Source organism: Manis pentadactyla, chromosome 4 (genome assembly GCF_030020395.1).
Source record: "Manis pentadactyla isolate mManPen7 chromosome 4, mManPen7.hap1, whole genome shotgun sequence".
NCBI lineage: Eukaryota > Metazoa > Chordata > Mammalia > Pholidota > Manidae > Manis > Manis pentadactyla.
Window position 1 is genome coordinate 139,262,666 of NC_080022.1, and position 11,936 is coordinate 139,274,601.

The following is an 11,936-nucleotide window of genomic DNA, read 5'->3' on the forward strand; positions in this document are numbered from 1 at the left end:
TCTTATTCAATACTGTACTGGAACTCCCAGGGAAAAAGGGCAAGGGAAAAAAAATGTATATAGAATAGAGAGTAAGAAATAAAACTATTTCTACATGGAGAAAATGACTGTCTATGTAGGAAATCATAAGAATATAAGAAATGGTGTAGAATTAATGAATGAGTTTGGTAAGAACCAGCATGCAAGGTCAATGTATTAAAATTTTGTATTTCTGTATCTGAATATAAAAATAATATTAATATATTAAAATATGTATTTATGCCAGCCAGAAATGGACGTATGGAAAGTGAAAAACCACTTTGAGTTTACCGTTTACAATATCACAAAATCATGTACCTAGTTATGAATTTCACACAATAGAATCAAGGTGTTTAACTTAAAAAGTATAAAAGTACTGAAAAGGAAGTTAAAGAAGATCTAAAGAAATGGATAGATATAAAATGTTCATGGGTTGAAAAAGTCAATATTGCTAAGATGTTGATTACTGGAACTGATCTACAGCTTTAGCAGAATTCATCCAATCCCAAAAAGACCTTTTTGGGTACAAATTAATCTGATATTATTGTAAAATTTATAGATAAAGGGAAAGAAACTAGAAAACAAAATTGGTTTTGGAACAGAAAAAAAAAGAGGGATCCCTATTCCCTTGTTTCTAGATTTACTATTAAGTTAAAATGACCATCTGTTCTCGGCCTTTTGGCTAAGATCAAGTATAGTATCTATTCTTATCGGTTTAATATCTGATAGGTCCTCTATCTGAGGACAATATATTAAATGGATTTTTGGAGCAGGGAGATGGAATAGGAGCTAAAAAAAGTTAAAATGACCAGAAAAGTGGGGTATTAGAAAAAAGATAGAAATATCGATCAGTTATGGAAGTATAGAATAACATTTAGAGTTCAAAAGAGATCCACTCAGGTGTTGTCCATTAATTATTGACAAAGGTGCAAAAACAATTTTTGGAAAATAATCTTTTCAACACACGGTACTGGAAAAATTGGATTTCCATGTGTAAATGAAAATAACCTCAATCCATAGCTTATACTCTCTACCTCAATTTGTTCAAATAGGATATAAATATAAATATATGTATGAATACTAAGAAAGTTCCCATTGACATCCTGTTTCATGGAATCAGACAAGTCCCAGAGCAGGAAGCAAGGAACATGTGGAGCACAATTGAGTTGAGGTGCTATCGGGTTGCATCTTTAAAGCTAGTTGAAGTCAGTGCATGGATGGTGACTGCAGCTGTCTCTGGAATAGAGGTAAGGCTTAAAAAGTTGAAAATGGTACACAAGAAGTATCTCATATTTCTCAAGAGGATATGACAATGGTGTCATTGAACTAGAAATTAAAACTACCACCTGGATATTTGTGATTCTCATGTGAACCAATATACAACAAACAGGTTTCATTCTGTCTGGAGTGGTGACCTTGATCCCAAGAGAAATCTGGGTTGCTCTACTTAACTGGAGCAGACAGGACCATGTCTGATGTTCTGGGAGGTTCTTTGCATGCCGCTTAGTATATTCTGCCTAATAATAAATGTTAATGAAAACTGTAACAACACAGTAAAGGCAAGACCAGTGAAGGATGCAGATTCCCTAGGAATGAAGGTTGCATTATACCACTGTGTAAAGAGCCCACCCAGCTGAGATGATGGCCAATAGGGAACATGGAAGGTGGAGTGATTAAGGAGCTATAAATGTCAGAGCCGGACCCTAACTCTATCCCTAACCCTATCCTCCCCCTACACCCCGCGGCCCTGTGGTCAATTGCTGTGCAAGGAAGGCTGGAAACTAGGAGGTAATCTGGCACATGTGCCAAGTGGCAGAGATGCTGGTAGTGGCAGAATCCTATCAAGGCTTTCCTGGAGATATAAGGAGGTAGAAGGACCTCAGTGGGATTCAAATTTGAATTTCCATCTCTATCTTTATATGAGGAGGAACATGATCTGAGAGAGTTTATCTTTCTCTTCTTTCAGTATTTCTTGTATATCTACATATGGTTGGGTCATAGAGATATAGTCCTTGTTAGATGCAGGTTTATCTCTCCCTCCCATTGAGTATGTTTATGGGGCATTCAGTTGTAATGAGAGATTGTGTCACCTTGAGAACCTTTCTAAATGATGAGTCTTTTATGGCACTGTCCTCAAAGACCACTGATGACTCCTTCTTGCCCACAGGATAAGGCTTCCTACACACTCAGATATTTTGAGATATTCACAGTCTGGTCCCTGCTTGTTGTTATGGCTTCTCCATACCATCCTCCTTCACCTCCCAAAATGTAGGCACCAACCCTACAGGCCTACTGACCACAAACAAGCAGTTAATTAAGTATCCATACATGAGCCTCTCCATCCTCACCTTCTCTGAAAATATAGTCAAGGCATTGTCAGTGAGTGTAATCAGCCACTGCTCCAGGACTCTGAGAGCATTTGTCCTACAGAGGTCCTGGGCAATTACATTGCTTTTAATGAGTTTCTCTGGGATCTAGATCCATCTGGGATCCAGGGCCCCTTAGGCCCAAGGATGTGTAGAATGGGAGATGTGAGAAGGGACAAAGCAGACACAGGTGAATGCTACAGAGGCGGTTAGTTCACATGCCTTTGTGAATAAAGGGTAGCAGGACCTTGGGGCTGGGTCGTGGAGTCTCCCTCATACACCCTGGGTAAGTTGGTCAGAGGGTGAATGAGCTGGTCCCTTAGGGTCCTTCCAGACTTAAAGTGTTAATTTCCCAGGTTGTGTGGTGCTCTGAGGATAGTTGTGGAAGTTTGGTAACCCACCTCATTTCTACCTCTCTGGTAGAAATATTTTGATTAATACTCACCAGTTATAGTCTTTTAATTAATGATAACATTCTTAAATATTACTTACTGTGTCATGTATTCCTACAAGATCGTATACCGAGAGCACTTGAGGTAGCCTTTAATGCAATCATCTGAGCCCTAGTTTACTTTGGACTCACTAGGGAGCTTTAGAAATGTTTGTACAGGAGACTCACAGATTGCAACTAAGTTAATCTGTGGAGGCCCAACTATATTTTTAAAAGCATCATATGTCCTTGCTATCACTGTCCATGACACTATCATTGGAGTCCCAGGGTGCTAATTAAAAGTGGACTGGCCTACTGAATTAGAAGCAGTGTTTGACCAGAACTGCTAGGTGATTTTTATGGATAGTAATTTTAGAAGTACTGTGTGTGTGTGTGATTCTTTTGTGCAGTCCAGACCAAGAACTACTGACTTAACAGTCAAGGAGATGAGAGGCTCCTTGCACCATCGGTGGCAGCATATGCTAGTGCTGTCTTGTCTTGGTCTTTGGGTTCCCCTGTCATAACCTTGACACTACGGTGGGTCCCATTCACTAACAAGGGAAGCAAAATTCTGAGAAACTAGGTATATGGTCCTCTGTAGATGTTTCTTTCCACTGTAACACCAGTGCACAGTGTCCTGAGTACAATGTTGCTAATGCAGTTGATCAAACAGCATCAGCAGGATGAAAATCCTGACGGTTGGGCTGAGTTATGTCTTTGAGGAAGGAGCTTCTCACACTTCCTAGTGCTCCTCTGCTTTCACTGTCAGCTTTGAGGCACACTGAGGTGTTTTAGTTTGGATACTCCAGAAAAACAGAATCAATAAGACTTACATATTAATCAATAGCTGTATTAAGTATGTAGATATCCTTATCCATATTATCTCCTTATCCATATTAGTGAGACGAGTAGTATATCTGAGGTATCCTAACATTTTACAAGGGTTCAGATTACATCCATAAAATCTGCAATAATGTGTCAACTTGAGTGCCAAAGAGTTAAGGCTAGTGAGTTCTTGCTCCTGGAGTTTATCATAAGTAGTGATTACAAACTGAAAGAGTTTTGCTTCTTTTAAAGTTGAAGGAATGCATGTCCCAGCCTGAAGCACAGCTAATAAATATTTATGACACATCAGCTACATGCAGGCCCTCTGCCAGGCGCTGGCTCTGCTGCCGTCATGAAGGCAGACAAGGCCTTCCCTGCATGGAGCTGACAATCTGGGAGGAAGACAGCTACAAACCCATAACCGCCTCCCCACGCACTGGGAGCTATAGGGACAAGCCCAGGATGCTGTGGAAACATAGCAGCGGGTTCTCCCCTGGTCTGGGGAGACAGGGAAGGCTTAGCTGAGTCAGTGACGTGTTCTGCAGCTGAAGGATAAGTAGGGGCAAAGCAGGTCAACAGGGAGAAGAGGGAGGAAGATGCTGGGCAAGGGGAAGAGTTGGAGGAAAAGGCCAGAGGCAAGAAATGGTGGAAATGGTGCCTCTTGTCCAGCATTGCTGCAGAGGGCAATGTGAGTGCCACTGGGTGCCAGGTGAGCTGTGGAGGCCGGTAAGGGTCAGGTCATGAAGCCTTTTGAGCCATGAAAGGAATGCTGCCTGTACCTTAAGAGCAGTGAGAATCCATGAAGACTTCAGGGAGAGTGATGATCACCTTAGAGTGCCACGGTGTGAATGAAGGATACTGAAGGAGGGTATTCATCATGGAGGCAGGGGGATGAATTTAGAGGCTGCTCCAATAGTACAGACAAGGCCTAATGTCTTCCTTGTCCAGAGTAGTGAGAGCTGCGATAGGAGTGGGTGACTGAGAAAGAGAATTAATCTTTTGGAGTTGTTGACAGATGCCTGGTGATGAGAGAACAGAGGCAGTGAAGAAAACTCTCAGGTTCTCATGGAAGCATCTGGATCCCTTGTATATGGAGGTGGGAAACTAGAGGAAGAGAGCATTGGGAGAGGGGCAGAGTGAGACCAGGGGCTATTTGGGATCTGTTGAGCCTAAAATGCATGTGATACATCCAAAGGAAGGTAAACATTAAGCAATTGAATGTCATGTAGGTTAGACAGTCATCTGCACCTGAGCTCTAAGTGGTAATCCAAGCTTCTGAAGCATATTAGGTTTTCTTGGTGTTATATATGGAAGTATAAGAAAGCAATGTTTGGGAGACAGCCCTGGGTCATCAGCTTGTAGGATACTGACAAAACAGGAGCCCCTTAGGGTCACTGAGGCTGTCTGGCCAGGAAGGCATGAGGAACACTAATATATTATGTGTCTCAGAAGGTAACAGATAAGAATGTTTCAAAAAAGACTGGATATTGTTGCATGTTAAAGAGAAGTGAAGAAAATAATAGAGATTCTGATTAAGGATTTTGGAATATAGAGATTATAATTATAATTATTTGTGATAGAGTGATATGAAGTATTTTTGTAGGACATCTAACAGATCACATATCATAGGGACACATTCATTTTAAATTCATGTTTTAATGGACACTTTTTTTTCCCAAAAATACTGGACACAGAGCATGACAGGAAAGAATCAATCTGTCACATTAGAGTTCCTCCTACTAGGACTGCCCATCAGGCCACAGCAGGCCGACCTGCTCTATGCCCTGTTCCTGGCCATGTATGTTACCACCGTCCTGGGGAACCTCCTCATCATCATCCTCATCCGCCTGGACTCCAACCTCCACACGCCCATGTATTTGTTCCTCAGCAATTTGTCCTTCTCTGACCTCTGTTTTTCCTCGGTCACGATGCCCACTTTCCTGCACAACATGCAGAGGCAGGTCCCATCCATTCCCTATGCTGCCTGCCTGACCCAAATGTACTTTTTCCTGTATTTTGGAGACCTGGAGAGCTTCCTCCTCATGGCCATGGCCTATGACCGCTATGTGGCCATCTGCTTCCCCCTGCACTACACCTCCATCATGAGCCCCAGGCTCTGTCTGTCCCTGGTGGGGCTGTGCTGGGTGCTGACCACGTTCCATGCCATGTTACACACCCTGCTCATGGCCAGAGTGCGTTTTTGTGGAAATAATGTGATCTCCCACTTTTTCTGTGACCTGTCTGCTCTGCTGAAGCTGGTCTGCTCTGACACTCGAGTCAATGAGCTGGTGATATTTACCATTGGAGGCCTCATTGTCGTCATGCCGTTCCTACTCATCATCCTGTCCTATGCACGAATTGTGTCCTCCATCCTCAAGGTCCCTTCTGCTCGGGGCATCCACAAGGCCTTCTCCACCTGTGGCTCCCACGTCTCTGTGGTTTCTCTGTTTTATGGGGCAATTATTGGTCTCTATTTATGCCCATCTGCCGACAATTCTACTGCTAAAGAGACTGTCATGGCTGTGATGTACACGGTGGTGACCCCCATGCTGAACCCCTTCATCTACAGCCTGAGGAACAGAGACATGAAGGGAGCCCTGGGCAGAGTCTTTTTCAAAAAGAAAATTCCCTTCTGTGTAAGATGGTAAAGCTTGGGATTTTTACATTATTTTACTTAGTGGAAATATTGGTCTTAACACACACTTCTTTTTTTCACCAAAAGTTTTTGTTTAAATGACATGGTAAATAACTGTGCAAGAAGTAAAAGTCTGTAACTGGGCATATGTAGTTTAACTTGGAAAGGGGATCTCAGTGACTTGTTAACAAGGTCTTCCTCTCGGATAGTCACAGGTGATGCTGAAGAAGAATTTTATAACTTTTAATTGATCTTTTTATCTCCAGTTGTGAAACATCTAACTTATCATGTAACACTGTTCTCCAAGGGTGATACTGTCTAAAACTCAAACATCTCACTGCCCTCTTAATCTGCTAAACTGGCCTGTTCTTTGATGACTACAGTTTCTTACCTTTTCCTGAATAATGGCTCACATCATTTTGTCTCTTAACTTTTTCTCCTCTGATGTGTTTCACGTTTACATTGTCTTTAAACCAGACCTGACCCTAAAGGGCAAAGTGTAGCTCTTTGACTACTACACCTAAGCTTGTCTTTCATGGGAAGATAACTTTTACCTGAGCCTCAAAAGGAAAGGAAGGAAGGAAGCCGAGTCTGCTTAACTACTTCCTATGTGTGCGTGTCTCCCTCCTGCTTCATGTTTTGGAATTTACCAAGAAACTTATCCCTGATCTTGTTCCATTCTTCTGGTGATTTCACAGGAATCTAATCCCCATTTCAAATATTAAAAATGTAGAATTTGATGACTTGCCAAGTTCCCAGAATGGGTCAGTATTGAGCTTATTTAAGGTCTCAGACTGATTTTGGGGTTCTCATTTCACCCACCTCAGAAATATGGGGACCACGTATTTATTTTCATCCTTAACCTCATGTATGGCATGGTTTAGTTTTCCAAATTTAGTTCACTGTTTTTTTTTTAGTCTCCCTTCTCAGTGATGGTATGTAAACAAATTGTTATACCTCTCTCCAATGAATTCTGCTTACCTCACATCTCTGACTGTAGTCTAGACCTTTATTTTCATCTTCATATTAGACATCTCCACTTGATGCTCTATGGCACTTGAAACTTACATGCAAAATATTTGACTCACCCTGTACTTCCCATGCTGCTCATTGCTTATATTGCATTTCCTCCTTTAGCTTTATTGAGGTATAATTGATATGCAGAAATTTCACACTCTTAATGTAAACATTTTGAAGGACTGGACCTATGCATACATCTGTCATACCATCAACAAAGCTATGGTACTAAAGACACGTATCGCCTCCAGGAAATTCTTTTCATTCTTTTGAGTTATTTTTTCTTTTGGTAAGAACACTTAATGTTAGATCTCTTCTGTTGCTATATTTTAGAGTGCACAATATCGTATCATTAATTGAAGGCACTCTTTTGTACAGCAGATATTTAGAACTTACTCAGTTTATGTAACAGCAACTTTACACTGTAGAAAATCAATTCTCTATTTTCTCCTGCATCTCACCCCTGACAACTATTCTATTCTTCTCCTTTATGAGTGTGGCTATTTTGGATATCTCCTATCTAAAATGAAATTGTGCAGTATTTGTCCTTTTTCTGAGTGGTTATTTCGCTTAGCATAATGTCCTCTAGGTTCATCCATGTTGTCACAAATATGAAGATTTTTTCTTTTTTCTAAAGCTGAATGATATTCTGTTGTATGCATATACAATATTTTCTCTACCCACTCATTTACAGTTGGACATTTGCATTGTTTATGCGTCTTGGCTATTGTAAATAATGCTGCAGTTAACATGGGCGTGAGCTCTCTCTCCAGGGTCCTGATCACCTTCTTTTAGATATACGCACAGATTCTGGATTGCTGGATCATACAATAGTTTCTATTTTTAACTTTTTGTGGAGACTTCTTACTCTTTTCCATTGTGGAGCACCATTCTGCATTCCAACCAAATGTGTATAAGGGTTTTTTTCCTCCACTGCCTGTTATTTATTTTTTATTTAAAAAAATAATATACATCGGAGGATTCAAGATGGCGGCGTGGGAGGTGGGATGGAGAATTCCTCCCGGGGCTGCAAATGGTATGGAGGTATGGTTGGTTGCTATTGCTACAACTAGCCCTGGAGCGGCGGTGGGAGGGAGGGCTGGGCCAGGCTGCATGCGGACCTCACGAGCCGAGCCGACCTCACGAACACAGGGTAGCATACTAGGGCCTTTATCAGGCGGGACCAAGCCCTTCTCCCACCCCAGCTCACCAGCGGGAGGAGGAGAGGCAGAGCGGGGGAGGGGGTGGAGGCCTGGAGCTCTGCTTTGGGAGCGGAAGCCTACACTGTGTGGTGCTCTGGGCATCGGGGGACTCAGACTGGTGGAGTGCTTGAGAGACAGATTGCAGCCGTTTATGGAGGAGGGGATCCACACCTGGCCACTCTGGGACAAGGGAGGGACACGTGGTTTGAGAGGCTTCCTGGCAGTGGGAGTGCAGCTGAGGGGGCAGGGTTTGCACCGAGCTGGCTGCATGGGGGAGGGGAGAGCTGGACGGGGTTGTCTGGGCTCACTTTGTGCAGCTGGTTGGGACTTTGGGGAGCTTCGGGTGTTCCATTCCCTTGGCTGCCTGCTCAGCTCCGAGGCCCCCCACTGTGGCACGCAGCCTGCTGAGCCTACCTCCTAGACTTCTGGCACCAGTTCGCAAACCAGCAGTCACTGTGCTGGTGTCAAGCCAGCCAGAGGGAGGCCCCGCCTACAATAGCTGTAAACGCAAAGCACAGAGGCTTACACCTGCGTGCTCGGCCCACTGGTTCTGACACCTGAGACAGGCACCACAGACAGGAATCAGGAAGCAGATCTTTCCTCCACCCAGGAACCAGCTCTGCTCCCCTATGGCCCCCAAGCTCACTCTAGAAACTGAGCAGCTCCAGAGACTGGAGCTTCTGGGCACTAGTGGGCACCACACAGAAATATGAAACATCAAAAGAACATGGTTCAGACCAAAATCTCACAAACCACAGAAAAAGGGCCTAATGAAACTGAACTCACTAATCTGCCTGAAAGTTCAAAATAAAAATCATAAACATGCTTATGGAGATAGATAAAAATATTCAAGAACTCAGGAATTAATTTAAGTTGGAGATTCAATCATTAAGGAATTCCATATCTGAAATGAAACACAATGGAGGGATTTAAAAGCAGATTAGATGTAGTAGAAGAGATGGTAAATGGAATAGAAGTTGGAGAAGAGGAATACAAAGAAGCTGAGGCACAAAGAGAAAAAAGAATCTCTAAGAATGAAAGAATATTGAGAGAACTGTGTGACCAATCATATTATAGGGATACCAGAAGAAGAAGAAGAGAGAAAAAAGGGATAGAAAGTGTCATTGAGGAGGTAATTACAGAAAACTTCCCCAATCTGGGGAAGGAGATAGTCTCTCAGGCCATGGAGGTGCACATATCTCCAAACACAAGGGGCCCAAGGAAGACAACATCAAGATATATAATAATTAAAATGGCAAAGATCAAGGATAAGGACAGACTTTTAAAAGCAGCTAGAGAGAGAAAAAAGATCACATACAAAGGAAAACCCATCAGGCTATCATCGGACTTCTCAACAGAAACCTTACAGGCCAGAAGGGAGTGGCATGATATATTTAATGCAATGAAGCAGAAGGGCCTTGAACCAATAATACTATACCAGGCAAGGTTATCATTTAAATTTGAAGGAGGGATTAAACAATTTTCAGATAAGAAAAGTTGAGAGAGTTTACCTCCCACAAACCACCTCTACAGTGCATTTTGGAGGGACTCCTATAGATCGAAGTAGTCCTAAGGCTAAATAGATGTCACACAAGGGATAGACAAAGAGCACAGAATATGATTCATAACATACAAAGAACGGAGGAGGAAGAAAAATGGGGGGGGAGGAAGAAGAACCTTTAGGTTGTGTTTGTAATAGCACACAAAGTGAGTTAAATTAGACTGTTAGATAGTAAGGGAATTACCCATGAACCTTTTGTAACCACTAATCTAAAGCCTGCAATGGCAATAAGTACATACCTGTCAATAACCACCCTAAATGTAAATGGTCTGAATGCACCAATCAAAAGAGTCACTGAATGGATTAAAAAACAACACCCAACTATATGCTACCAGAAGAGACTCACTTCAAACCCAAAGACATACACAGACAGAAAGTAAAGGGATGGAAAAAGATATTTCATGCAACTAATAGGGAGAAAAAAGCAGGAGTTGCAGTACTTGTATCAGACAAAATGGACTTCAAAACAAAGTCAAAAGAGACAAAGAAGGACATTACATAATGATAAAGGGGTCAGTCCAACAAGAGGATATAACTATTATAAATATATATGCACCCAACATAGGAGCACCAACATATGTGAAACAAATACTAACAGAATTAAAGGGGAAATAGAATGCAATACATTCATTTTAGGAGACTTCAACACACCACTCACTCAAAAGGACAGATCAACCAGACAGAAAATAAATAAAGAGACAGAGGCACTGAACAACATATTAGAACAGATGGACCTAATGGACATCTACAGAACACTCCATCCAAAGGCAACAGGATGTACATTCTTCTCAAGTGCACATGGAACATTTTCAAGAATAGATCATATACTAGGCCACAAAAAGAGCCTCAGTAAATTCAAAAAGATTGAAATTGTACAAACCAGCTTCTCAGATCACAAAGGTATGAAACTAGAAATAAATTACACAAAGAAAATGAAAAAACCCACAAACACACGGAGGCTTAATAACATGCTCCTAAATAATCAATGAATCAATGACCAAATAAAAACAGAGATCAAGCAATACATGGAGACAAATAAAAACAATAATTCAACAACACAAAATCTGTGGGACACAGCTAAGGCTGTGTTAAGAAGAAAATATATTGCAATAAAGGCATACCTCAGGAAAGAACAATCCCAAAAGAACGGTCTAAACTCACAATTAATGAAACTAGAAAAGGAAGAATAAATGAGGCCCAAAGTCAGTAGGAGGGACATAATAAAGATTAAAACAGAAATAAATAAAATTGAGAAGAATAAAACAATAGAAAGAATGAAATGAAAGCAGGAGCTGGTTCTTTGAGAAAATAAACAAAATAGATAAATCCCTAGCCAGCCTAATCAAGAAAAAAAGAGAGTCTGCACACATAAACAGAATCAGGAATGAGAAAGGAAAACTCACCATGGACACCACAGAAATACAAAGAATTATGAGAGAATACTATGAAAAACTATATGGTAACAAACTGGATAACCTAGAGGAAATTGACAACTTTCTAGAAAAATACAACCTTCCAAAGCTGACCCAAGAAGAAACAGAAAATCTGAATAGATCAATTACCAGCAAAGAAATCGAATTTGTATTAAAAAAACGACCTCAGAACAAAACTCTTGGACCAGATGGTTTCACTGCAGAATTTTTTTTTTTAGATAATTATTTTTTATTGAAGGGTAGTTGACGCACAGTATTACATTACATTAGTTTCAAGTGTACAACACAGTGATAAAACATTTATATACATAATTCTAGGTTCCAGCTATCACCCTACCAAGCTGTTACAATATCTTGACTATATTCCTTATGCTATACATTACATCCCGGTTACTTATTTATTTTACCATTGGAAGTCTGTCCTTTTTTTTTTTTTTTTTTTTTTTGTG

The 11,936-nt window shown here is 41.1% G+C and overlaps 1 protein-coding gene and 1 pseudogene across 2 annotated transcripts; both read left to right on the forward strand.

Moving 5' to 3' along the window:
• Positions 1-680: 680 nt before the first annotated feature.
• Positions 681-812, forward strand: LOC118913502 (U2 spliceosomal RNA; annotated as a pseudogene).
• A 4,524-nt stretch (positions 813-5,336) lies between these two features.
• LOC118913198 (olfactory receptor 1E5-like) lies at positions 5,337-9,931 on the forward strand. 2 transcript variants are annotated; one of them, XM_057501937.1, is made up of 2 exons: positions 5,337-6,233; positions 9,829-9,931. In XM_057501937.1, exons 1-2 carry the CDS (start codon positions 5,337-5,339, stop codon positions 9,880-9,882), a joined length of 951 nt encoding a protein of 316 aa, XP_057357920.1. In that variant the 3' UTR covers positions 9,883-9,931. The 2 variants fall into 2 exon arrangements, with proteins under 2 accessions (XP_057357920.1, XP_036742917.2); XM_036887022.2 differs by lacking the exon at positions 9,829-9,931 and having other exon boundaries at positions 5,337-6,287.
• The last annotated feature ends 2,005 nt before the right edge of the window (positions 9,932-11,936 follow it).

Excerpts from the sequence above, each read along its gene's own strand:
- LOC118913198 (XM_057501937.1), top strand. The coding sequence starts at position 5,337 with ATGACAGGAAAGAATCAATCTGTCACATTAGAGTTCCTCCTACTAGGA. Across the intron at positions 6,234-9,828 it reads GGAACAGAGACATGAAGGGA|GCTATCATCGGACTTCTCAA; the intron begins GCCCTGGGCAGA and ends AAAACCCATCAG.